The sequence below is a fragment of the Pezoporus wallicus genome, unplaced genomic scaffold, assembly GCF_028554395.1.
Source record: "Pezoporus wallicus isolate ANWC-B61680 ecotype Strahan unplaced genomic scaffold, APGP_CSIRO_Pwel_v1 contig_7684, whole genome shotgun sequence".
Lineage (NCBI taxonomy): Eukaryota > Metazoa > Chordata > Aves > Psittaciformes > Psittacidae > Pezoporus > Pezoporus wallicus.
In genome coordinates, this window is record NW_026642638.1 from 923,485 (window position 1) to 948,248 (window position 24,764).

Here is a 24,764-nt window from a genome sequence, read left to right on the forward strand (position 1 = left end):
ATCTGTACTGTCTTTACTGTAGTGATTGGATTTACTGCCAATCACTGCTGCTCACAGTTTCCAGAGGACAGTTACTGAAGGTGTGTGCAGAGACACTGGCTGTATTTTTGAGTTTGCAAATAACATAAGTCTAATCTAAAGGGCTAAATTTGTTGTCTCACCACTGACAAGGCCAGATATACTCAGAGACATCTTTTCTAAATAACTGAAGTTGCAACATTGGTTCTTTCAGTAGAACCAGCTGAACAGTTTTGAAATTAATTCTGAAAGGGACATATTATGAAAGAGGCACACTTATTCCACTGTGCATGCAATGTGTGCACATACAATGCATTGTAATGACAAATTATACTTTCTATTTTGTCAAAGGTTTAGATAAACACTGCCTAACACGAACATGTGTGGTCCTGTTGAACACCTCCTTTGAGAAGTCTGACAGGCAACAACTTTCTGCAAGAACTAAACAAAGCTGCTTATAAAACAGTCTAGTTTTCCAGGCGTGAAGTTAAATATTTACTACAAATGTTAACTTCCCACCAGATGCATCTGCCCATCTTCATGTATTCTTTCCCCTGAAGGATCTTTTGTTCTCCCAGTTGTTTCAGTTTGAAACAACTGAAAGGTTTCAAAGTCAAGATTCCAGCAGTTCTGCCAGATGTAAAACCAACAATGAAGCAATTACAGCCATGAGAAACGAACTACAGGGTTGTTCTTGCTAAAGAGCTCAAAGAGGCATCAAAACAAGGGTCCTGGTGGCCTTTTTCTCAGGACCCCCTTGTTAGAGGGGTGTGCAAAATCACCTGGGTGACATGGGAGCCTTGCTAAGGCTTCTTTTCCTTTGGAGGTGTCCTGGGTTCAGCAGTAGCAGTCATGTTTCTCCTCCTTGGTAGCTGGTGTAGTGCAGTGTTTTGACTTTCGGCTTGGGAACAGAGCTGATAGAGATGTTTTGGTTTGGCCAAGGACTTTGTGAGCCTCATGCTCTGCCAGGGAGGAGGGGAAGCTGGGAGGAAGCAGAGACAGGACACCTGACCCAAACTGACCAAAGAGGTATTCCATACCACAGCACGTCATGCCCAGGATGTAACTGGGAGTTAGCCGGAAGGGCTGGGAGACTGCAGGGTTGGAGGAGGTATCGGTCGGAGCTTGGTCGGGCTGGGGGGGGGGGCGAGTTATCGGTCGGCTGGTGGTGAGGTGTTGTATTCCCTTGTTATTTCCTTTATCATTATTATAATTGGTGGTAGCAGTAGTGATTTGTGTTATACCTTAGTTACTAAACAGTTCTTATCTCAACCCGTGGGAGTTGCATTCTTTTCAATTCTCCTCTCCGTCCCTCCGGGAGCAGGGGGAGGGCAAGAAAGGGGGGGAGGTGAGTGAACGAGTTACCTGACTGGGTTTAAACCACGACAGGAGGGATTGCTCATTTCCTCTCATCACGTGAGGTAAGAACCTGCCCCATGTCAGAGAAGCAAAGCATCCATGCAGGTACTGAGATCTTGAAAATACTGCTGTGGAAATGGTGCTTTTCCCTTCCTTCTCTGTGTGTGTGGAAAAAACAGCACAGGAACCAACTGCAGCCGCTCAGGAAAAAATCTGAAACTGATCTAATTTCACATTCAGAGGACTTGCTCTTATGACACAGTGGAAAGGTCTCATTTTTGTGGCATTACAATCAATTAAGGCTATTTGTGTATAATCACCCAGGGGCCTATGCTCGGGTGTGGTCTCTAACATCTGGCCAGTGCAAGCTCGGAATCTGATGACTGAGAAGCTCATGAAAGCCCATTATTGACCTGATATTTAATGGGAAGCTTCTGGCCCAAGCCTTGCTGCTCCACAGTTCCCAAAATATGAGAAGCGCACTTGCAGCACAAGCATGAATGAGAAGGCAGGATTATGGCCCTTGATATTCAACCATAGGTTATGGTGCCTATTAATCAATGACTCCCTTTGTTCATCCCAGTCACCTTTACTCTTTGCAAAAACCAGCAGATGATTCAGCAGTTCTCAATCTTTTTTCTCACACACACCCCCCCCACCCACCCCTCATCTCTCACCCCCCCGGATCCACACACCTGCTGGGAGAGTAGCTTGTAATGAGAAATGATTACTAGAGCTGCTGGCAGCAAAGTAATGGTGTCAGCAGGGGACAGAAAGTTGGGGTAGAGAATCCAGGGGACAGGCAGACCATAAAAGGGGCTGGGGAAAGAGGAGAAAAGAGGGGAAGGAAGGAGAGTGGAGGGAAGGGAATGGAATGGGAGGGCAGGCAGGCAAGGCAGGATACAGGCTGTGCACATCAGGGCTCTCACAGGTCATCACAGAGGAAGACCCTAAATATGACATAACTGCCACAAACAGCTGTGGTTTGACTCAGCAGCTCCCAGGAACCAGAGGTTCTTTCTGGTCTTGGTCGTTCTCCCCACTCTGTGTCTCCTGGCAGAGCCCCTCCTCACAGCCCCACTTCACACTCTGGCGCTTCCCCCTCACAAGCCCCATCCTGATCCCAGTAGCTGCAGGGTAGAAAGGGCTGATCTTTCGTTGCTATTATAAAATCACAATTAATGCAAGTAACTGAAGGTTTATCATGCCACCAACGTGTGGACTGAAGATAGCTAAAGAAGAACAAAGAATCTGTATTGTGTAGTCCTACTAATAAATATTCATAGTTGGAATAAAGTTCCCTACATAGGTTAGGACTGCTAACCACTGAGTTGCCTGCGGTGTCACTGAACTGCAAGTGCCACACAAGATCCTTATTGTAAAAAACATTTTGTTTTGCTTGCCTTTTGGAGGACTCTAAGTTCTGTTAATAAAGTAACTGTGCTAACAGAATATATCTGGATTCCCTTAAGGCACTTTATACCAAATGATACAGACTTAAGAGAGAATGAGCTGAATTTGCAAATTGGTTTACTGACCAGTCTCCAAGGGTTGAAAGATTAATGTGGTATCAATAAGCAGAGTTCCAAAGGTCTCAGCTCATGAGCCAAAACTATTTAATAGTTTTATAGTTGAGACAATTATACTAAATTTGTGGTAAAGTTTGCTGTTGATAAACAGTTTGTTTTGCCAGCAGACAATGAAGGCGTTACCATAAGAGTAATTTATTGAGTGCTTTATTGAAAGATACCAGCCTGGAAGTATTTTAATACAGTTACATACTTAAGGTGATATTGACTTGGAGGAAAAAATGACATAAATTGTATTTATGAATCAAAGGCCCGGATTCTGGTGAGGACCTAAGTACCAGTGGATAATGACTGCAGCATAAACTCTTCAACAATGCTGTACATAAAGATATAATGTAATTTTCAATGTATAAGGGGAGAACATTGCATAAGGAAAAGGGGAGAGTATTGCATAAGGTGAGGAAGTGACCCTAGCCTTGTCCCCATATATAATAATGCTGTATACTCATGTCTGGCAGCCCCAACGCCCCAACAGTCCATGCCCCATACCTTGCACAACCCAAACAGAATCATGTGGCACATGCTGCCCCCAAGCCTTGCACCTTCTCAGCATAGCTCACAGGTCTGAGCATCACAGTCTCATTTCCCCTCTTCGCTCCCTGAGCCTGGAGAATGAGAGTCATCTGCAGGGTCATCTCCTGCAGGCTCCAGCTCTCCTCCAGCCTGCTTGCTGGTTACCTTCCTCTCCCCAGCAAATACAGGCTCCACAATAAACCTGTTGAGCAGATGGAGCTCGAAAAGGAGGAAAAGGGTGTGGAGGACTGCCTCTAAGGACAATGCCCCACAGTGGCATGGGGGAAGGCTGAGCATCCCCATTATGCCAGCAGATGAAGTTTGGGGACTTCATCTTCAAAACTCCACGATCCACTAATTCCTCACACATAAAGGCCCAAGACTCTCAGTGGCACACTTTATATGAATATATATATTTATACAGCACAAAAAGGAAACAGCTCACATGCCCGTCTCACACGAGGGCCCACGACCACCACCAGGGCCCCGGACCAAGGGCACACCTCGTATCCTTTAGAGGATTAGAGCACTTTGGGAGAGAATCCCGGCCCCCGCCGTGTAACCGCTGATTGGGATCTGCGGCCCCTAAGGGAGGAGACTGCGGGCGGGGCGGCGCAGGGCTGCGTCGCTCCGTGAGGAGCGCGGCCCCTCGCCCGGCTGCACTGAGGCAAGGAATCCGCGCACGGGACAGCAACCGCCACGGCGGCTCCCACCCACCAGGAACAGCCGTGAGCAGCGACGGTTCCGGGTTACCCACATGACGTCAAGGCAGAGGGCGGAGATGGTAAGATGGCGGCGGCCGGATGCATGTCCCTTGCCCCGCCCCGCTGAGGAGGAGAAGGAGGCAGTGGCAGTAGCGGCCCTCCCCGTCGCCCCCCGCCGCCGCCTCCCCGCCCGACGGCCGCTGCCTTAGCCCCAGGGCCGCCGCCCGGCGGCCGCCCCTCGAAGAGCTCGGCGGCGGAGCGGCCGGCGAGGACGGCAACGGCCTCCTGGACGACGCGGCGCTGCTCAGGCCGGAGGAGCTGGAGAGGTTGGCCGGCTGCGAGGAGGACGAGACCGGCTGGTGAGGAGGCGGCCGGGGTGGGGATGGGGTGGGGGACTACCTTTTCTGCGCCCCCCGTCTCCAGGAGGTTTAGGGGTACTGTCCTCCCTTTACCTCCGCGTCCCCGGGAGGAAGAGGCCGTTTTCAGGCGTGTGCTTGCTGTCGGAGGTGGTCTTGGGGCTTTGTGTAGGGAGGCAGCCTCGCCCTCTGGGGCTAGATGGAGGAATTGGCTCTCCAAGAGGTACCGAAGCCTTCAGGGGAAGGGTATTTTAGTTTCTGCTTATAACACTGTACCTCCCTGGCGGCCTGCAGCTCTGTGCTTTTGTTTGGGCGCAGCGAGAGTACTATATCGGGTCACTTGGAGACCGGAGCAGGCTTCAGTTCTGGTGCAAAATCAGTTGCCAGTGTTTTTGCAAGTTCAGAAGGTGTGGAGGCGTTGAGAAACTTGTGGAAAATTCCTAAGATAGTGGAAGATTATCCCACAGGTACTGTTGCACTTCTTCAGATGTGCAGCAAGCGTGTTTTGAGTTTTGATTTCTTTCAGCTCTGAAGGCAGCAAACGTAACATACTCTTTCATCTCATAGATGTGTAGTCCTTAGGTGTTTTCGTTTATTGTTAACGGTGTAGGACCACGGTTTACCTTAGGTGGCTTCTCTCTTCTAATTGGACTGCCAACCCTGCTGCTCTAGCAGAAGTATCTGCAGGTGGCCGTTCACCTTCTCTTTATTACACTTGGAAGAACTTCTACGGAGAATCAAGGTTTGCTCTTTTTAAACAGCATGCTGTTCTCCAGCTGTCTTTTTAAAGCTTCCTATGACACCAGTTGAGGAGCAGTGTTAAATGGTGGGGAGGAGTATGGTGTCAACAGAGAAACACAAGGGGAGTGTGCGGTGGCAGGAAAAGTGTAACAAAAGCAGTCTGACTTGGGTCAGAACTGGTTGTAGGTTCATCTGCAAAAGTCTTTGTGAGTGAACATGCATTTTAAAAACCAACCAAGCAAAAATGCCTTTCAGAGTTAGAAACACATTTAAAAATGCTGGAATGGTTCCCATGCATGAGCAATGTTGTAGTTGCTTAGGGAGGAGACGGTGTGTGTGCTTCCTCAGAGAAGTCATTTTCCTGATGTCCAGCCTGATCCACTGGAGAAGTATGAGAGCATAAGTTTATTGTCATCCAATATGAGTTTACTAAATTAACAGAAGGCATCATCTTCAGGTGGTGAATCTGCAAGGCAGCTACTCTTGCTTCTCAGCTCATGGCTTATAAACGACTGGCCTATAGCAGTTGAGGGAAACAGAATATGCTAAATTTTCACAGCGAGTTTGGAGCAGGATGGAGGCATTTGTGAATGGCATGAATTCCAGTGACAAGAAATGTTATTTTATATATTAATCCTAAGTCATGGGCAACATAATGCAGCTCTTCAGTGGAAGCTAATGTCACAACAGAGCATATGGTGACAGTGGTGGCATAAATGCTGTATGGTTTTGTGTGCCATTCTGGACACACATGGGGCAGGCAGTATAGTTCACTGAGCTCTTGCTGGTGTCAGGTGTTTGTCACGTTACTTACGCTGCCTGTTACTGTGGCTTCAGTCATGTTTCTATACAAGTTCTAGTTGTCAAAAGACAATAAAAATTCAATGCAGAATATTACATGCCTTCATTCCTTCCCTAATATTTTAGTGATTATAATGCTAATTTTGAATCTCAGATGTGGGATAATGACTAAGAAACGACCCCTTGAAAAGAGCACTTGTCAAAATTTACTCACTGTTGTACATATGAATAACTATGGCTATGTAATTAAAAAAACCTGTCTTTTCATGCTATAGTTTACTATGCACTTAATGATAAGTGTGGTTTGGCTAGATTGACTGATGATTGATTTATTTTTCCAAATTGCTCTATAAAAATGGAAATCAAACTCCTGGAATTTCTGATCACCATTTAATTCTACTGTTAAGGGAGTAAATACTTTTTTTTGTGGGGTGGGGGATGTTTGTTTGTTTTTGTTCTTATGAGGGTTGGATGACTTTGTGCACTTGATGGATGGAGATTATTGCTCTAAATGAAGGTGAAAACTTGCAGAGTGAAGCAATCAAAAAGAAGCAAGCCTGTGAAAGTAGGAAGGATGATATGACTAAGTGGATTTCTTTTATACCAGTGTAGAAGTGAAAGACCACTTACCAGCTGAGGAAACCTCACATGGAAACAAACTAAATGTAAATCATGTCTTGTACACAAAAATGGATTAATCTTGTCTGTTTTGTTTGTCTATAGAGAGGAGCTTAGGTTTGTCTTTTGATTTCACAAGGGTTTTGCTGTGGGAGAAAATGGGTGATGAAGGGTGCTGATCACCTCTATTCTTATTTCTGCTTTCTGTAGTGCTGGCATTCTTCAGTCCATGTGTTCATATACTCAATTATGGAATTGTCTGCAGCCTTGTAATGACACTGATAAAATTACATTGTTTTACATTTAATGCTTACATGAGATTAGTGCCTGTGAATTTTGACTATGAGTTTAAAGTGGAATAGTTGATGGTCTGACCAAAATCAGTACTGGAATGTGATGTGTTGGTGTTTTAGTCTACGTTTTGGAGTTGATCAGCTCATTTTTAGCTTGTGATTCTTTAAATACTTTTAGAGAAGTCTATACAAGACAGAATTGTAAAATGAAAAATGAAAGGGGAAGGTAGCACTAGCTGGAATTAATAACAAGTGAATAACAAATGAAAAGAACTTTGATATTGCTGCTTTAGTAGCAGTATTAGCTATTAAATAGCTAATACAATATTAGTGAACTTTGGCACCATTTATATTTTTGCTTGCTTTGTTTTTTGATGGTTTATTTTTGTGTTGTTTGGGATATTTTTTTGGTTTTGGAGTGTTTTTTTTCACTGCGGTTATTTAAATCCAATTCCGTTTTAAGTTTTAAATAGCTCTGCACACAAGACGATCTTCAAATCATATGTTAATAAAAAGTCAGTTAACTGAGATTGAGTTTCTTGGCTGTATGTTTTTGAATCCCGTTTAGTGTGCTGAAACTTTCTTCCTAGTAGGGTACTGAAGGTTGCAAATAGGCACATATGCACATGCGCACAGTACTGTGCTGTACCTAGTGCCACGGAGACTTTGCTTTAGGCCTGCTAATTACTTCTTCATGCAGTTACAGTGACTTTGGTAATCTGTTCTGTGCGTGTTCCAGTTTAGCTGTTCGTGAACCAGGTTGCATCAAATCTAAAGTTTTTAAAATTTGAATCTCAACAGGTTTTTATTAGTTAATTAAAAAGACAAAAGGGCAGGAAGGGGGACTAGAGTGGAGAAATCTTCAGAGAGGTAGGACGTGGTGTACAACTCCTTGCCTGACTTGCTGGGTAAGGTTGGGTGTGGATGTACAGCAAGCACATGGGAGACAACTTGGTAACAATGTGCAGGGTGGCTTGCTATGCTTCTTAAAAGTGACCTGTCTTAAGTTTATTGCAGGATAAATATGCACATGTGGGCAATTATTGTAGATTAGTTAATGTGCTGTGAGTCCACTGTAACTTGTCATGCTGTTATGTATGCTCTCTGGGACGCTTTCTTTTAAATATGAGCAAAACATACAGTGCTTTTTTTCTTTAAAATTTATATGCAGTGTGTGTATAAGAGAGAATAGGGCTTGCTGTGTATCTATTTTGTATGTCTAATTGCTTAGCAAACTTAGAACAGTTGTGTCCTCTTTAAATGATGGTGCTACAAAACCTAGCCTCGCACTTTCAATGTTTTCATGTCGGTGCAATCTGAAGTCTGCTTGGTAGGGCTGAAATAGCTTTCAGGTGACTGATTTCATTTACAAACAAAAGGCAGTTACTGTGTTTGAAGTGAAATTATTGGTGGGTTGTTTATATTAATAGTTCAAAGTAATATTTTCAGTGGTTTTAAAGAACTCAGATTGATTGTGTATCCTTTTTAGTTAAAATGGAAGGCGCGTACTTTTACTATTGTGCACGCTGTCATTCAGCAGCTACTTCTATTAAGTTGGTGCTTATGTGTAGTTGTTTACATTTCCATTTGAGCCATCCATTCTAATTAGTTGGCCAAGTGGCTATTTTGAGGTACAGGATAAAAGGATGATTGTCTTTCATGTTGTATTACCTGATGTTCCTTGAACACTAAGGTTAGTTTGGAGCCCCACAGTTTGCCATAGCGAGCTAGTAAAATACAGGGTGAGTCTTTTGGGATAAAATTGCATCTGAATGAAAACCCATTGCCGAAATTACATTGCAGCATTTCTCATTCAACTGCTAAAATTTCATTGTATTAATGTGGTAGGCTTCTTGGAAATTGGACAGGTTCTGATCAATTCCTGCCTTGTGACCCAAGTAAAAGGGAAATTGATGCTTTTCATTTTGTGGCAGATTAAATGTCAGTCTGATTTAAAGTTGATTTTAAACAAAATTTGGGTAATGTCATCTCAGACTAGGAAGATAATGTGAAAACAAGCATGTAAGAGAACGGAAGGTTGCAGAATTTATCTGGTTATCAAGTGAAGCAACTAGTAACATCAAATAATATTCAGTTTGACTAATGTCTTTGGGATGTCCATGTTTGTTGTGAAACAGGTGTTTTAGGACTGGAGGAAGAATCCTGAGAACTTTCTTCTGTTTCTATTTTATTCTGTGATATTCTTGACTTCTAAACATGCTTCATGTTTGTATATCATGAAAGCTTGATGCCGATTTTGTTTATTGTCTTAATGGTATTCCTGAAGTTTATTTCATAACCATGTCTTGTTTAGGCATGATTCCCGGTTCTACTTCTTGTAAGTGTTGGTAGAGCTCTCAGGCCTAGTCATTAAGCAGAATTTTATTTTGGAACACTTTTCATAGGACACAGAATTTCTCAGCTTTTTTCTATTCCATGTAAGTATCAGCAATACCATATTAGAGCATATATGCTTTCACAAATTTCTTCTGAAAAGTTTCTCAAACAGTGGAAACTTGTACATACAGACTTAGCCTGGCAGTTCGAGGGAAGCTGAGTGGTAGTGTAGAGGAGTCTTCCAAGCTTTTGAAGGCCATATTTCCCATTCTGCAGCATCCCTTTCAGACAGCTACATGTTCTTTGGAGACCAGGAAATGAATAATGGCTGTAATTTCCAGTAACTAGTCAGGGCAAAGCTAACTATCTTTAATTGTTGGTGACAGGAAGGTAATTGTGTTCCCAATTGCTCTTTGCACCCTCTCTGAATACTCTCAGTTCTGCTTCAAAGTCGCATGTAATTGAAACAAGCTGCTTTAATATGAAGGTTTAATAAGATGGTCAAAGCTTTTTTGTAGTATTGATATAACCGAATTTTGCTGTAGCTGGTGCTTCTCAGAACTAGAAGCATTCAGTTAAGTACACCTACAAATTAGTAATTACAGGCTGACCAAATCAGTCAGTTAACAACTGCAGGATAGGAACTTTGCAGGAGTGGGGGAGGAGGAAAGAGGAAATGTGTGGGCCAGATACGTGCTGCGATGTTGCTTAGTTTGATTTTTTTTCTTTACAGACAGAGATTCTCTTCAGCTCTTTACCTGTAGCTGTTCGTTAAAAAATCCATCTTAAATTTTAACTCATTTAAATTGCTTCAGCTAGGATTGCCTAACAGTTTTAGATTGATCTAAAATTTAGATTGGCACTGTTGCATTCTAGGCTGTCTATTTCCAAGGCTGTCCAATATTATTGTCTCCTGACTTAAGTAGCACTTCATTGTGGAATTTCCCTCCTGTATTTCAGGGGAATTTGTTGCCAATCTGTCCTTAGATTTCAATTGTTTTCCTCATATCTTCTCTTCAGGTAGCTTTCTTGATCCTGCTTTTGCCTGCAATATGTTTTGTCCACTCTTGTTTCATTGCCTGTATTGTAACTGTCACTTTTTGCTTAAGGTTAATGTAGATAAAATAAACAAGCTCTAATACAAGTTCCTTCCCCTTGCCATCTTCTTTCTAATTCAGATCTGTGACTTCATACTCATCTGCATGTTTTTCACTTTTGCACTGAGCAATAGAAGTATTTTGATACAAAAAAGACACCTCCTTACCACCTGATTAGAAGCTTGCCTTCTGGTTTCATGCCTGTGGCACCTAACCTCTTGTATTTTAATGCACTGGGAGATGTTCCTCAGGTGAGGTAATCCCTACGAAGATATTCAGTTCCTGCCTCAGTGTTGTGTCCTCTTTCTTCAAAGCTTTTTTCAGACTCGGCTGTGTCCTGGTGCAACATGCCACAGCTTGCCCTATTTGGCTGACATTATCATATGAGTGTGTAGTGACAGTAATCCTTCTCCAAAAGCTCTGCTGTTTTTGTGCTGAGTCTTCTGGAACTACTCAGGAGAGCCCCTGGCTGCTTTAAACTTTAGATTGGCATAGTTGACTAGTGACAGCTGAAGGAAGGGAATATTACTGTGGGTGCAGAATCATGGTGTCTGGGCTTCTTAAAGCTGTTTCAAAATAGAAGGAAGCTCCTGGGCTTCTTTTTATACAGTTTTCTTTTCTTTGACTGTGTGTCACTGAACTGTAGACTCTTTACTACTCCCTTGTGGAGAAGTTGAAGTGTAGGTTTCTGATGTGTTACCATTTGTAGTGGGGGTGGCAACTGTAAGGTGTCAGCTTCCTCAATGATTTTCAACTTCCTGTTTTGAGAAAGCGATTTAGTAGTGTTTTAAGATATATGAAGTCATACTGGTAATCCTCACTCTTAAAGTTGCCAGTCACTGCCATTGCATTGCTGTAAGAATGTATTAACAGATACAAATGGGAATTAATCTCTTCTGGAAAGCTCTTCAGCTAAGGAGAACCTGTATTTTTGGTTCAAACTGTAGTCTGACAGAGATCACTTAGTTATCTATACATGTTTCATGGTCTACTTTCTGCTCTTTTTCTCTTCCTGCTGTTCGGAAGAGAGGAAGAAGTAGTAAAGCATCGCTCTGATTTTTAGCCTTTCCCTTGGTCTTCTGTTTTATAAATCCAAATGAAGCAATGCAAGTGGGGTTATGTCAGCTTCAAAACTTGAGATTGGCTGTTCTTTGTCAGGTGGGAAATTAAGAACGCTGCTTTATAATAATGAGACATTGCAGTTGCAAAATGAACAAGAAACTGTCCTGAAAAAGCCATCGTGTTATTGCATCAATGCACATGTTTGTCATGAGGTAGTGGAGTTGCATGAAGTATGTATATTCTAAAGTTCTGTTTTGTTTTGTTTTTTTATGTAAGGTGTGAAACAAAGCTGTTAAAGAAAAAACAGTTGACTGGAAAGAGGTGGGAGAATTTGCAATATATGGTTAGAAAGGGAGGTGGAAAATGTGAGCTGCGTGAGCCTGGGTTGCTTCAGTAAATAAACTATGTGTGAAACAAATGCAACAATTGGAAATTGCAGAAAATAATGTTTTAAGTGCTTAAAATACCAGGTGCCATTTTGATTAGTCAGGTAGGTTTGTTGAAGATGCCCCTTTTGTGTGTCTTTCAGAGAGGACACACACTTTATTTTCTTGCCTGTTATACTGGGTATTACTGTAAACACTTCAAATGTGCATGGAACTTCTCAAATGCAGCAAGGCACATCAGCTGTACAAGAGAGCTACAAGCACACTTTGTACAGCACAAAAGTTGGCTTTGTTGCTTTTAACACTTCTTAGTATTGCATAAACATACCTCAGGACAGAAAAGAGTACAGGCAAATAAATGCTAAAAAGACAGTAAATTTGAAGTATTAAAGAGCTAGTAAATGTTAAATGTTAGTTTTAACTCTGTGGAGATAATTGGAGCAAGTATAGCAATTTGTGCAATTGTTTGCATAGAACTGTGAAAACTGAGTGATTCTTGTGCTTTCCAAGGATCTTGAGGGCTATAAATACATGATAGACTCAGCTTTTCTTGTGGACAGGATGCCTGTGAAAGCTGTTAGGATTTCTAAAAAATCAATTTTAATGACCAGCATGATGCTGGCCAGAGCGAAGGCCACATGGACTATAGAGTGCAGCAGTAGCTATTTGCATTGTTACAAACAGCTTCATTTTTGTTTGAAAACATGGCAGCTAGTAAAAATACTCTCTTCTGCATTTATAGACATAGCTTTCTGATTTCAGTGCTTATAAAGGAAGAGTGTTTCAGAGCGTGCTCTAAATAGTGGTCAGTGTTTTGGGCGAGATGTTGTGGTTTTATAAGCATGCTTCTTGGGAAGCTTTTCTAAGAAGAGACCTTAAGGGTAGTAATTAAAAAAATCTTTTAAAGCTGTTTATAAAATAAACTGAGTTCAAGCTCTAGAATTACAGAGGAAGGATCAGCTAATAATAAAGACAAGACAGTTTCAATGGAAAGTAACTTCTGTGTTGCTGGTGTCATTGGCATAAAGGAAACAAGAATTTTTCCTGGCTGATTAAGCTGTCAGATATTCCTAAGTTAGTGTGTAGCATACAACCACTTTGACTATGAAGTCTGTTATTACTCCTACAAGAAAAACTCATTTAACCATTTCTGTATGAGCTCTAGTTAGAGCTGTAGATCTTGCAGTTCACTCTTGTCTGTTGCTGAAGTACATTTCCAGGTTTGGTTCTAGTCGAAATATAAGGCTTAAATATCCATACTTTGAGAGTGTGATTGCTTATGACTTTCCCTTAAATCTGTTTTTTGAGGGGGGAGAAATTTTCAACTATATTTCTAGAGCCTTTAGAGTAGAATACTTTTTTCAGTCACAAAATGCTGATGTTAGAAATAAATGAATGGAGATGCTGATGGGCAAAGGCCTCAGCATGTCTTGCAGAACAATATGATCTCGTTGTTTCTCTTCACTCTGTGTGCCTTATCTCTTGTTCTTTGTTTTTAATGCTTGACTGTGTACCCCTTAGGACAGAGATAGTCCCTTTGTTCTGTGTTCAAAGGAAAACTAAAGGATCAGGTGCTCGGATGCAAATTATAAGTAAAAGTAAAATATTTATTGTTCAGGGTTACTGAAATAGTAGAAGTGTTCTGTGGAGTTTTGCACTGTTCCTTGGCTAGTAAGATGCTTATCATTTACTACATCTTTGTGTTTAGGAAAACAAGCATTGCTTATTGCTTAGTGCTTTATTTCCTTCTTTCAGGTGAATGTTGCTTAAATCTGAAGAGATTAATCCCGGTTTGTACATTTATGTGACGTAGGGTAATCGTCCATATACCCAAGGTGTCTGAAAACTGAAAATGGTTGGAGCTTTTTTTTCCTGATGTATCAGTCAGTGTATTCCAGTGTAGCAATACAGGCATCACTTCTTGCCAGAAGTCCATGGGTAGCCATATGTTATCAGTATTATACTGTATCCAGAACAGTTAATTTAAAGGTAAAAGTTGTGCTTTCTCTATAATTTTGGATTGTACTGTACATACAGTATAAAAATAGAAATAGCATAGTATGTGGTATTTTGTTACATGCCTGATCTTGTGCTCGCTTTGCCTATCTTCATAATTATTGTTCTTCTTCTCCTTTTCAGGTTATATACGTCCCCAAAGAAGAAACTGACTCCAGTGCAAAAATGTGTCAGTCCCTTAGTTTGGTGCAGGCAGGTACTGGATTACCCAAGTCCTGATGTTGAATGTGCTAAAAAGTCACTGATCCACAGGCTGGAACAGACAATGTCGGGTGAGTTCCTGCATACTGACACTGGGTTGTACATGTTTATTCTGAAACAGAATTAGCTAATATGTAGTTGTGAGATCCAGCTGTTGATTTCTGTCTAGAGTTTTCATTATGCCTTGCAAACAGTAATTCTGTTGATTTTCTGGACTCTAGGAATAAAATGAAAGGAAGCATTAGACCATGAGTCAGGATATCAAAATTCTGTCCTAGCTGCATAGTGACAGTTTGGTCATAGAATCATAGAACAGTTAGGGTTGGAAAGGACCTTAAGATCATCAAGTTCCAACCCCCCTGCCATGGGCAAGGACACCTCCCACTAAACCATATCACCCAAGGCTTTGTCCAACCTGGTCTTGAACACTGCCAGGGATGGAGCAGTGTTCAAGCAGTTCACAACCTCCCTGGGCAACCTATTCCAGTGCCTCACCACCCTAACGGGAAAGAATTTCCTCCTTATATCCAATCTAAACTTCCCCTGTTTAAGTTTTAACCTGTTACCCCTTGTCCTATCACTACAGTCCCTAATGAAGAGTCCCTCCCCAGCATCCCTATGGGCCCTCTTCAGATCCTGGAATGCTGCTATGAGGTCAGAGGTTTTCAGTAGGCGCATGATCTTGGAGGTTTTCTTATTTTGAAATAAAAACCTGTATTAAACTATCATAATTAAGTGCTTGCTAATATTTTAACCCAAAACTTGTTGTTCTGCTAGATGAACTATTTTATTTCATCTAAGGAAATGGAGGCTGAAATTCTTCAATACTTTGGGAGGCAATACTGATTTCTTTTCCTCCTATCCCAAATAACTTAAGATCTTGTCACAGTCAGATTAAAAAAATCCAGGGTCTGTGAGTCTCCCTTGATATGAATTAGTTGGTTATATTCAAAACTGGAGAAGGTTTGTGAGTTTCACCCTGTGAGGCTGAAAACTTAGAATCCTTGCCCTTTTATTCTGAGCCTTTTTGATGTCAAACCAGCAGCAGAACACTGAAGGTCTGATTAGAGTTCTCTGTCCACCTGTTTCTTGCTTTAATTTCTTTGTTAGAGCTTATTTTGGAAAAAAAAAAAGAGTTGTGCTGAGATATGACTTTCTTGCTATTAATATCTGTTCTCCCCCTATATTTCTGTCCTTTTGCAGTCTTGCAGTGCGTGTAATCTGTCATTTTTTAACTGTTATCTTAAGGTATTAGAATGGCTGGACTTCAGCTAAGAATACGTGAACACACAGTTCCAGGAGTGTTCCCAACTGCCAGCTCCTTTGTGTGATTATACGTAAACTTTATGCTGAGTTTATTTGATTGTAACTTTTTTCCCCCCTGCTTGGATTCTTCTCTGGAACAATTCAGTCTTTATTCGGGTTTGTACTAAAATGGTTCTTAATAAAATTTGAAAACATTACTGGTAGAGCACATGAAGAGTCCATTTCTTATTCTGAAAATCGTGGATATAATGGTGAAAGTTCCTTCAGTGTGAGTCACCTTTTCCTTTTGATCTTTTCCTACTTCTTGGGGTTTATGTATGCTTCCCTGAAGAATGTCTGTTAATGATAGATAGCTTGCTACAGGCAAAGGCTGAAGTTCTAAACAAAAGTACTCAAATCACAGGGATGTATGAATTATGATAAAAGTTTGGGAATTTGAATACTACTGAGTATTTAGGAGTGGATAGCAGTTAGGCTAAGTATGAACTATCCTGTTCATGGTTTAGCTTCTTTTCAGAACCAATTAGAAATTTTCTATAAGTACCACAAATCCTTTACCTTTAGGGTAACGCCAACAATTTAGCCTTCGTTGAAGCAGAGTGACAGGAAGCTTCACCATGAAATAAACAAACTTGAAAGTTTGATCGTTTATATGATGTGGCTAGGCAACTTGACTTTCTTTTGTTTGTTTTTTCCTAGACCTGAGAATGTGTTTCTGACAGTGGTACTTGCAAGAATATCACAATTAATCTATAGTGTTAATAGACGAAAATATTGGCAGTAGAAGAGATGGGTACCAGTGCTGCTGGTTGGAGCAGGTTGTATGGAAACATTCATGTGTAGCAAAAAAAAGTTGTCATTTACAGCAACCAGCCTACTTACAGGTACAGGTTAGCAGAAAGCTCTACAGTGCTGCTTGTAATCTTGTGTGTTTCCTACCCTGCAAATTCTGAAATATTTTCTGAATGTCAGAACAAACAAAAAAATCTTAATACTGAATAAAGGGATTTTTAGTAAACAAATTACAGTTAAATTACTTTTCTGTGCTGAAATCAGGACAGGCCACTACTATCAGTAGCCTAATTATTAGTGTACTAATTGAAGCTCCTTTTCAGTAGCAGAAATGTCACACAATATTCTTTGAATACCTTAATTTCTGCCTTTTTTTAGAACTGCTTTAATGTATTGCCATATGTTTGCTAGGAATATTCTAGTCAGTTTGTTAATATGTGTGTGTAGTTTCAATACTGTCATGCCTTAGAGAGTTTGGTTTCTAGCAGCTAGGTGAGCTGCAGTTTAATCTAATCTAGATTTGTATATAAAAGTTCACCTCTCTAGCTTTCAATTTTATGTTTAGCAATTTAATTTGTTCTTTGTTAGAATACAATTCTGTTTGGCTTTAAACTGAAAGAGAGCAGATTTAGATTAGATACTAGGAAGAAATTCTTTACTATGAGGGTGGCGAGACACTGGAACAGGTTGCCCAGAGAAGTTGTGGATGTCCTGTGCCTGGCAGTGGTCAAGGCCAGGCTGGATGGGGTTTTGAGCAACCTGGTCTAGTGAAAGGTGTCCGTGCCTGTGGCAGGAGGGGTGGAACTAAGTGATCTTTAATGTCCCTTCCAACTCATTCTGTGATTTGATGATATGGGATTGAAACCCATGGACATAAAAATCCCAAAGCATTAGAACAGGAGATACAGAGAAGGGAAATATCCTACAGTCATTTCACTTTTTTGTGCTCAGTATGTTTGTGGTACCCAGAAATAGAAACAGAAGCATTCGCCCTGTTTAATGTTTTTTCATTCTAGCATATGCTTTGCGGAATTTTGTAGGTGGTATTGCTTAGTTCTGTGGTGCCAGTCTTGGCATTACTCTGGAAATACTGTGTGATCTAGACAGGTCTGTGAATTCTGGAGAATTAAACTTCATGGTGTGCTCTAGTCTGTATGTAATTGTGCATACAATGTATGTTAGCATAGCTTAGCTACTGCTGTCTTCTGAGTTGCTTCCTTCCTTCTTCCCAACTCCTACGTGGAACATTTTGAAGAGGGAGGTTGTAGTGATCTTAAATCTTATTTTTTATAAAGAAAATATTTGCTGCTGTCTTGTCTTGCCACTCCTTCCACAGTATGGTTGTATGTAGGAGATGAAGAAATCAGTTGAAAAACTTCCTGGTAACTGAAATGTTCTGCTTGAGTTGTATGTTTTCAAGAAGGGGAAAATGGATGACCCAGGGAACTACAGACCAGTCAGTCTCACCTTTGTGCCTGGCAAAATCTTGGAGCAGATTCTCCTGGAAGGCATGTTAAGGCACATGAAAATCAACAAGGTGCTTGGTGACAGCCAGCATGGCTTCACTAAGGGGAAATCCTGCCTGACCAATTTGGTGGCCTTCTGTGATGGAGCTACAGAACTGATGGACAGGGGTAGAGCAGCTGATGTCATCTACCTGGACTTGTGCAAAGCGTTCGACTCTGTCCTACATGATGTCCTTGTCTCTAAATTGGGGAGACATCAATTTGACGGATGGAGCACTCGGTGGATAAAGAGCTGGCTGGATGGCAGCACACAAAGAGTTGTAGTAAATGGTTCAATGTCCAACTGGAGACCAGTAAGGAGTGGTGTCCCTCAGGGATTGGTGTTGGGACCGGTCTTGTTTGGCATCTTCATTGCTGACATGGACAGTGGGATTGAGTGCGCCCTCAGCAAGTTTGCTGATGACACCAAGCTGTGTGGTTCTGTTGATACGATGCCATCCAGAGAGACCTTGACACACTTGTAAGGTGGGCTGATGCCAACCTCATGAAGTTCAACCATGACAAGTGCAAGGTCCTACACCTGGGTCGGAGCAATCCCAGGCACAGCTACAGGTTGGGCAGAGAAGGACTTGGGGGTATTGGTCGATGAGAAAATGAATGTGAGCCGGCTTCAGTGTGAGCTCGCAGCCCAGAAAGCCAACCGTATCCTGGGCTGCATTAAAAGGAGGTCGACCAGCAGGTCGAAGGAGGTGATCCTGCCCCTCTACTCTGCTCCTCTCCTGAGACCTCACCTGGAGTATTGTGTGCAGTTCTGGTGTCCTCAACATAAAAAAGATATAGAACTCTTGGAACAAGTCCAGAGAAGGGCCATGAGGAGGGTGATCAGGGGAATGGAGCAGCTGTCGTATGAAGATAGGCTGAGAAAGTTGGGGCTGTTCAGCCTGGAGAAGAGAAGGCTGCGTGGAGACCTCATAGCAGCTTTCTAGTATCTGAAGCGGGGCTATAAGGATGCTGGGGAGGGATTCTTCATTAGGGACTGTAGTGATAGGATAGGGGGTAACAAAGCTTAAACAGGGGAAGTTTAGATTGGATATAAGGAGGGAGTTCTTTTCTGTTAGGGTGGTGAGGCACTGGAATGGGTTGCCCAGGGAAGTTGTGAATGCTCCATCCCTGGTGGTGTTCAAGGCCAGGTTGGACAAGAGCCTTGGGAGACATGGTTTAGTGTGAGGTATCCTTGCCCATGGCAGGGGGATTGGAACTAGATGATCTTAAGGTCCTTTCCAACCCTAACTATTCTATGATTCTATTAGTAACTAAATCACACTGAAGATATCATATAGGGTTGTATTCATTTCTCATTGGTTCCTTCAGTATAAATTGTTGCTTTCCTCCTCTTTCATACAGCTCTCAAGAGACAGAGTTTGTACAGCAGCCCTTTCAGTGCGGTCACTTATGCGAGTTCCTATAGTCCAAATACCAGTAGCCCCTACAGCAGTGGTTTCAATTCTCCCTCTTCAACACCAATGAAATCTGCTTTAGTGAAACAGCTCATACCTCCTGGTACCTCAGGTAAGTATGTGTGTTTTGTCTCTCCCTTACTTCTTCCTCCTCTTCCTTTCAAAAACATGCGCTCAAATGGATATCTGCATTGAATTAAAGTAAGAAAGATACCGAAACCTTGTCAGTCTTTTGTATTTTGTTTGCATCATGCAGTAGGTAAGCTTTTTAGGAAAGGCTTTTTTTTACAGACTTTCTGGCATAAGATAAATTTAAAGTATTTTCTCTGGATGTCCATGTCCCTGAAATCACTGATGCATTTTAGCAGTTAGACCAAAACATGTAGCTTTAGTTCCATGAAGTCCCAACTCCACATACATAAATGGCTTCTAGAATTGGCCCTGTAATTGACCGGGATAGTAGGGTTTTAAAGGTTAGGTGCTGGTAGTTGTGAAGTCTTGGCAAGAACCCTATTACTTATTGACTGCAACATGTGGTATGCAGCGTGTATCCATCTGTACCTCGGACATGTGAACAATATAATCTAAGGAAGAATCATGTATTTTAATTAAAGGCATTCCATTAGGGTTTACAGTCATCAGCAAGTTTGCCGATGACACCAAGCTGTGTGGTTCGGTTGATACGCTGGAGGGAAGGAATGCCCTCCAGAGGGACCTGGACATGCTTGTGAGGTGGGCTGATGCCAACTTTATGAAGTTTAACCATGCCAAGTGCAAGGTCCTACACCTGGGTCGGAGCAATCCCAGGCACAGCTACAGGTTGGGCAGAGAAGAGATTCAGAGCAGCCCTGTGGAGAAGGACTTGGGGGTGTTGGTTGATGAGAAAATGAACACTAGCCGGCAGTGTGCGCTTGCAGCTGAGAAAGCCAACCGTATCCTGGGTAACGGGTTAAAACTTAAACAGGGGAAGTTTAGGTTGGATATAAGGAGGAAATTTTTTCCTGTTATGGTAGTGAGGCACTGGAATAGGTTGCCCAGGGAGGTTGTGAATGCTCCATCCCTGGCAGTGTTCAGGACCAGGTTGGACGAGGCCTTGGGTGATATGGTTTAGTGTGAGGTGTCCCTGCCCATGGCAGGGGGGTTGGAACTTGATGATCTTGAGGTCCTTTCCAACCCTAACTATTCTATGGTTCTATGATCAGTATGAACAATTTAAAGCCATTCCCCTTTGTGCTATCACTACATGCCCTTGTACAAAGTCTCTTTCCAGCTTTCTCATAAGCACCCTTTAGGTACTTGAAGGCTGCTCTAAAGTGCCCCTGGAATCTTCTCCAGGTTGAACAAGCCCAACTCTCTCAGCCTGTCCTCATAGGAGAGGTGCTCCAGCCTCTGATCATCTTCATGGCCCTCCCCTGGTCTTACTCTAACAGCTCCATGTCCTTCTTATATTGGGGGACCCCAGAGCTGAATGTACTCCAGATTGGTACTCATGGGAGCGGAGTATAAGCGGAGAATCGCCTTTTTTCAACCTGCTGGCTGCATTCCTTTTGATGCAGCCCAGCGTACAGTCAGCTTTGTGGGATGCAGGCATCTACTACCAGGTCATGTGGAGCTGTTTGTTAAACAGAATTGTCTATCGGGCTCAGTCAGAATCTTTTCTTAATCTGTTCTTAGATTGGTGGTTCTTTCACTAGGAAATGATACAGCTTGCCTTTTTATTATTTTTAAACATTTCCTATTTATTTTCTTTCTGTAGGTCATCTTAAAAGTGCAGCAGATAGAAATCCTCCGCTAAGTCCACAGTCCTCTCTGGACAGTGAATTAAGTGCATCAGAGATGGATGAAGACTCTATTGGGTCTAATTACAAGCTAAATGATGTTACAGATGTGCAAATTCTAGCGCGAATGCAGGAAGAAAGTAGGTATTTTCCATTTTGAAAACAAAGTGGAGCAGTCGATTTTTTTTTTCTTTTTAAATTGAATAATTTCATTAGCACTTGCTTAGCAGGAATGGAAAAAGGGGTGTAGAGTCTATTATGGATGTACAAATACAGTTCTCCTGAGGAGGTTGGTGAAAGACTTCTGCCTTCAGGATAAGGAAAGGAAGTTGCTCTGCAGAAGTGTTCTTTAGGAACAGTGGACAAAAGAAATGCTAGAGAGAGTGTGAACTTTTAGCATGTACTTACTACATGCTAAAAGGATGGTTGTTGGACTGGGCTACTGCTTGCCACCGGTCTTCTCAGAAGATATGTGCCTTCTTGATCTAATCCTGTGTTGTTGACATCAGTGCTTAAACCATGATTTAAATCACCAAAATGTAAAGTCAATAGGGCAAAGAATAGTTAAGAAAAACACCTATGTAGATTTATCTCGTTATAGGTTTAGCTGAGACTTAGTCCTTTTTGTAAATTGAGACTGCAAAAAGTGGCAGTAATTTCACTTGTCTAATTAGGTGGTCTCCAGAATTTTTTTTATTGTTTACCCCTATGAGTGACTTGTTTTACATACCCCTGAGGTGCATGCATTCCACTTTGGAGACCACTGGTTTAAAAACTCTAGTTTCTCTAGGGGTAGTTTATCATACAGCTGTTTTGTTACATTTACTAATACACTGGAAGAGACATGTCACCATGGCTGCTATTATTATGTTACATGATATCAAAATTAAGATATAGTTTGTGCTGCTCCTATCCAGCCTGGGAGAGGAGATGAGCAAGTACACAACACACCTGTACTGATGATTGCTGTAGTAAGAAAAGGAATGAGCTCACCTACTTACTTCAAGATATTATCAGCTGGTAGGTAACTTTTGTTGGTAGCAATCTGGAATTAATTTAATGCCTTAAATAAAAGGAGTTAAGGTGAGCCACATTTGAGTTTCAGCACTGGGTAGATAATTTGTATGTTTTTGTCTCTACTTTGAACCATTTGTGGGCTGAAAGCAGGTAAAACAATGTTCTCATGGTTGCCAGGCCTCCGGCAAGAGTATGCAGCAAGTGCTTCTCGGCGTAGTTCTGGCTCTTCTTGCAATTCTACAAGGCGAGGCACATTCAGCGATCAGGAGCTTGATGCACAGAGTTTAGAAGATGAAGAAGATGGCACACATCATGCAGTGCACCCTGCTGTTAATAGGTTCTCGCCATCACCTCGCAGTTCTCCCTGGCCTTCACCAAAACAGTCTCCAAGGAATTCACCTCGCTCCCGATCACCTGCTCGAAGCATAGAATACAGCAGAGTTTCACCCCAGCCTATGATTAGCCGTTTACAGCAACCTCGTCTTTCACTTCAAGGCCACCCTACAGATTTGCAGACTAGTAATGTAAAAAATGAAGGTAAAAAGTTCTGTTTCAAAATAATTGCACAAGTAGTTGTGTAGTTCCTGTAAAGACTTTTGGTGCTTAAAACTATATGCCAGTGTAAACATCATGCTTTAATCTTGAAGTTGTTGAAGAAAAAGCAGAGCAAGGAAAGCTTAAATTCTGCTGGGGAACCCTTACAGTCAGATGGAGTTGATAGGCTTGTTTTTTGTTTTTTTTTTTTGGACATTATCCAGTCTGTTGGTGTAATTGAGTTTCATGGTGACAGAGTTCTATCTTTGGCAGGCATATGCACTAAAACAAAGCAGCGCCAAGGAAACTATCACTCACCAGTAGGGTTAGGCCTTCCAGATGGTGGAATAAAATGCAGGGAAAAGTGGCTGTGGTCAGATGAGAGTAATATGGCAATTTATGCATGCTTGTAGCCTGGGAGATAGCTCAATGCTTTATTTTAGCAGTGCAGGACTCTGAACTCTTTGAGCATGAACATAGCCTAAAAAATATTAGTACTTAAGTCATGGATTTATTGGATATTTTATATATCTCAAAGCTGGACAAACTGTGGCATAACAGAAAATAAAGGTTTCGGTAAAGTTGACACAATTACACTATATGGGCATAGAACAAAATAATGTGATATTGATACGGCTTTGCTTCTTGAATGTACTTTTTCTTGGTAGCAATCTGGCAGAAGCTCCTTTAACTGGGCTGAAATCTCCCAAGCATATTCCCTTTTTAACAAATGTAGTTGTTAAATAAAAATAGAAAATAAAATCTTAAATTTCGGAAGGATATACATTTAGATATTATTAATTCACTGTATTTTTTTCACTTTCTGGTAAGTTGGATGCAAAATGTCTGTAGTGGTGTTAATCTAGAAATATAGTTTTAAACAGTTTATTTTGGGGGGCAGAGGGTGGGGAAGGAGCATGGGTGGTGTTTATTCTGTTGGCTTTTTTTTCCCCACTAATACAGCAGAGAGGTCTGTTGTCACTTACAGAATATTATCAACCAAGAAATGTTAGGTTTTTAATCAGGAAAATAAGTGTGCTAAACCAGAGCTGCTTGGGAAGATGATCCTGCACACTTAATTAGCTGCTCAAGAATATCTTTGGAAGGGTTAGCTCAAGTCTTATCTAGCAATAGTGGTTTGAGGAAATTTTAGATATATAGGAAAACATACAATGCAAAAGCTAATCAATTATATGTGACTTGAGTATCTCCTTTCCATTCTTTTCTGGGGTTTCATGAAAGTCTTAATGTGTGCTAGATGAGCTATACAAAATATCCTGTGGAGGTAATGTACCAAAAGCTGGTATCCCACATACCAGAGGGATCATGTGTTTCTGAAACACTTCCAAGGAATTCTCTTGTGGTGTTTTTTGTGTAGTTGAGCGTCACTTGGGTATGCAGAGTCGATGCAGCAGCAAAAAAAAAGTTGTTTGGGATTTATTTTTTATTTTTCTTAATATTTTATTTTATTTTTAGAATGATTAGAGGGATATTTGGTTGACAGGGTTCAACAGTGATAAAACTGCAGGGCAAAGCAATGCAATGCAAGCTAGTAAGTGCAGAATGTAAGCTTGTTGGAATATTCAGCCTGTGTAGACTTTCGTTTTCATCTTTAGTGCTTATGCCCTAGCGTACTTCTTTCCTGCATCCCTCTATGCAATCAGGCTGACTTCTCATCCTGACACAGTATCTGCAGTCTTCTATCCAGCATAGTCATCAGTCCAGCCTTGCATGGGTTGGTGATACACAGAACGTTGTTAGATTTGAGAAATACTTGATGGCATCTTTTTGTGTGCTGTGAGTGATAGTTCAAATTTTGAAGACCCTTGGAGAACCAGTTTTAGTTGAATAGATGGTCAAGTCTTATGTGAAAGATAAGGCATAACTAGACACTTCAATAATTTTGAATGCTGTGTATGAAGTTTCGTTCCAAGTGGGTGGCTGTTACTTGTTGTATAATGTGCCGATATGTGACTGGGTAGTCCCAAAAGTTGACTTTGGATAGTAACAGATGTGTTTCTAATCTTCGGGTTAGCATTATAAATAACTTTCTAGGTAAAGACTCTGAAAACTGTGCAGAACTGCAAATCGGGTTTGCCATTCAGTTTCCATAAGAGTAGAACAAAACAAAACCCAGAGACTCATCCAGATGAGTTTCAGTTTCAAAATACACTGTCTGACTTGTTTTTTCACCACAGTGAAATATGTATTCTTGGGGGTTTTTGGAAGTATTTTGTATGTGGTAGATCTGAGAATGATACAGAACTTGAATTCAAGGTAATGGAAGAACTGCAATGTAACAAAACAAGTTTTTTATTTGCAGTGTAGTTTTATATGACTAACATTGTGTTGCTTAGATTTGG

General features: G+C 41.5%; 1 protein-coding gene across 1 annotated transcript in view; it reads left to right on the forward strand.

Annotated features, from left to right (window-relative positions):
• The first annotated feature begins 4,236 nt into the window (after positions 1–4,236).
• The window catches only part of SLAIN2 (SLAIN motif family member 2), a 35,666-nt gene continuing 15,138 nt past the window's right edge, over positions 4,237–24,764 (forward strand). The window contains exons 1-6 of the mRNA XM_057431104.1: positions 4,237–4,263; positions 4,337–4,542; positions 14,014–14,162; positions 19,020–19,184; positions 20,829–20,990; positions 22,045–22,404. Of these exons, the coding sequence (XP_057287087.1) occupies positions 4,237–4,263; positions 4,337–4,542; positions 14,014–14,162; positions 19,020–19,184; positions 20,829–20,990; positions 22,045–22,404 (1,069 nt within the window). The remainder of the gene's footprint in view (positions 4,264–4,336; positions 4,543–14,013; positions 14,163–19,019; positions 19,185–20,828; positions 20,991–22,044; positions 22,405–24,764) is intronic.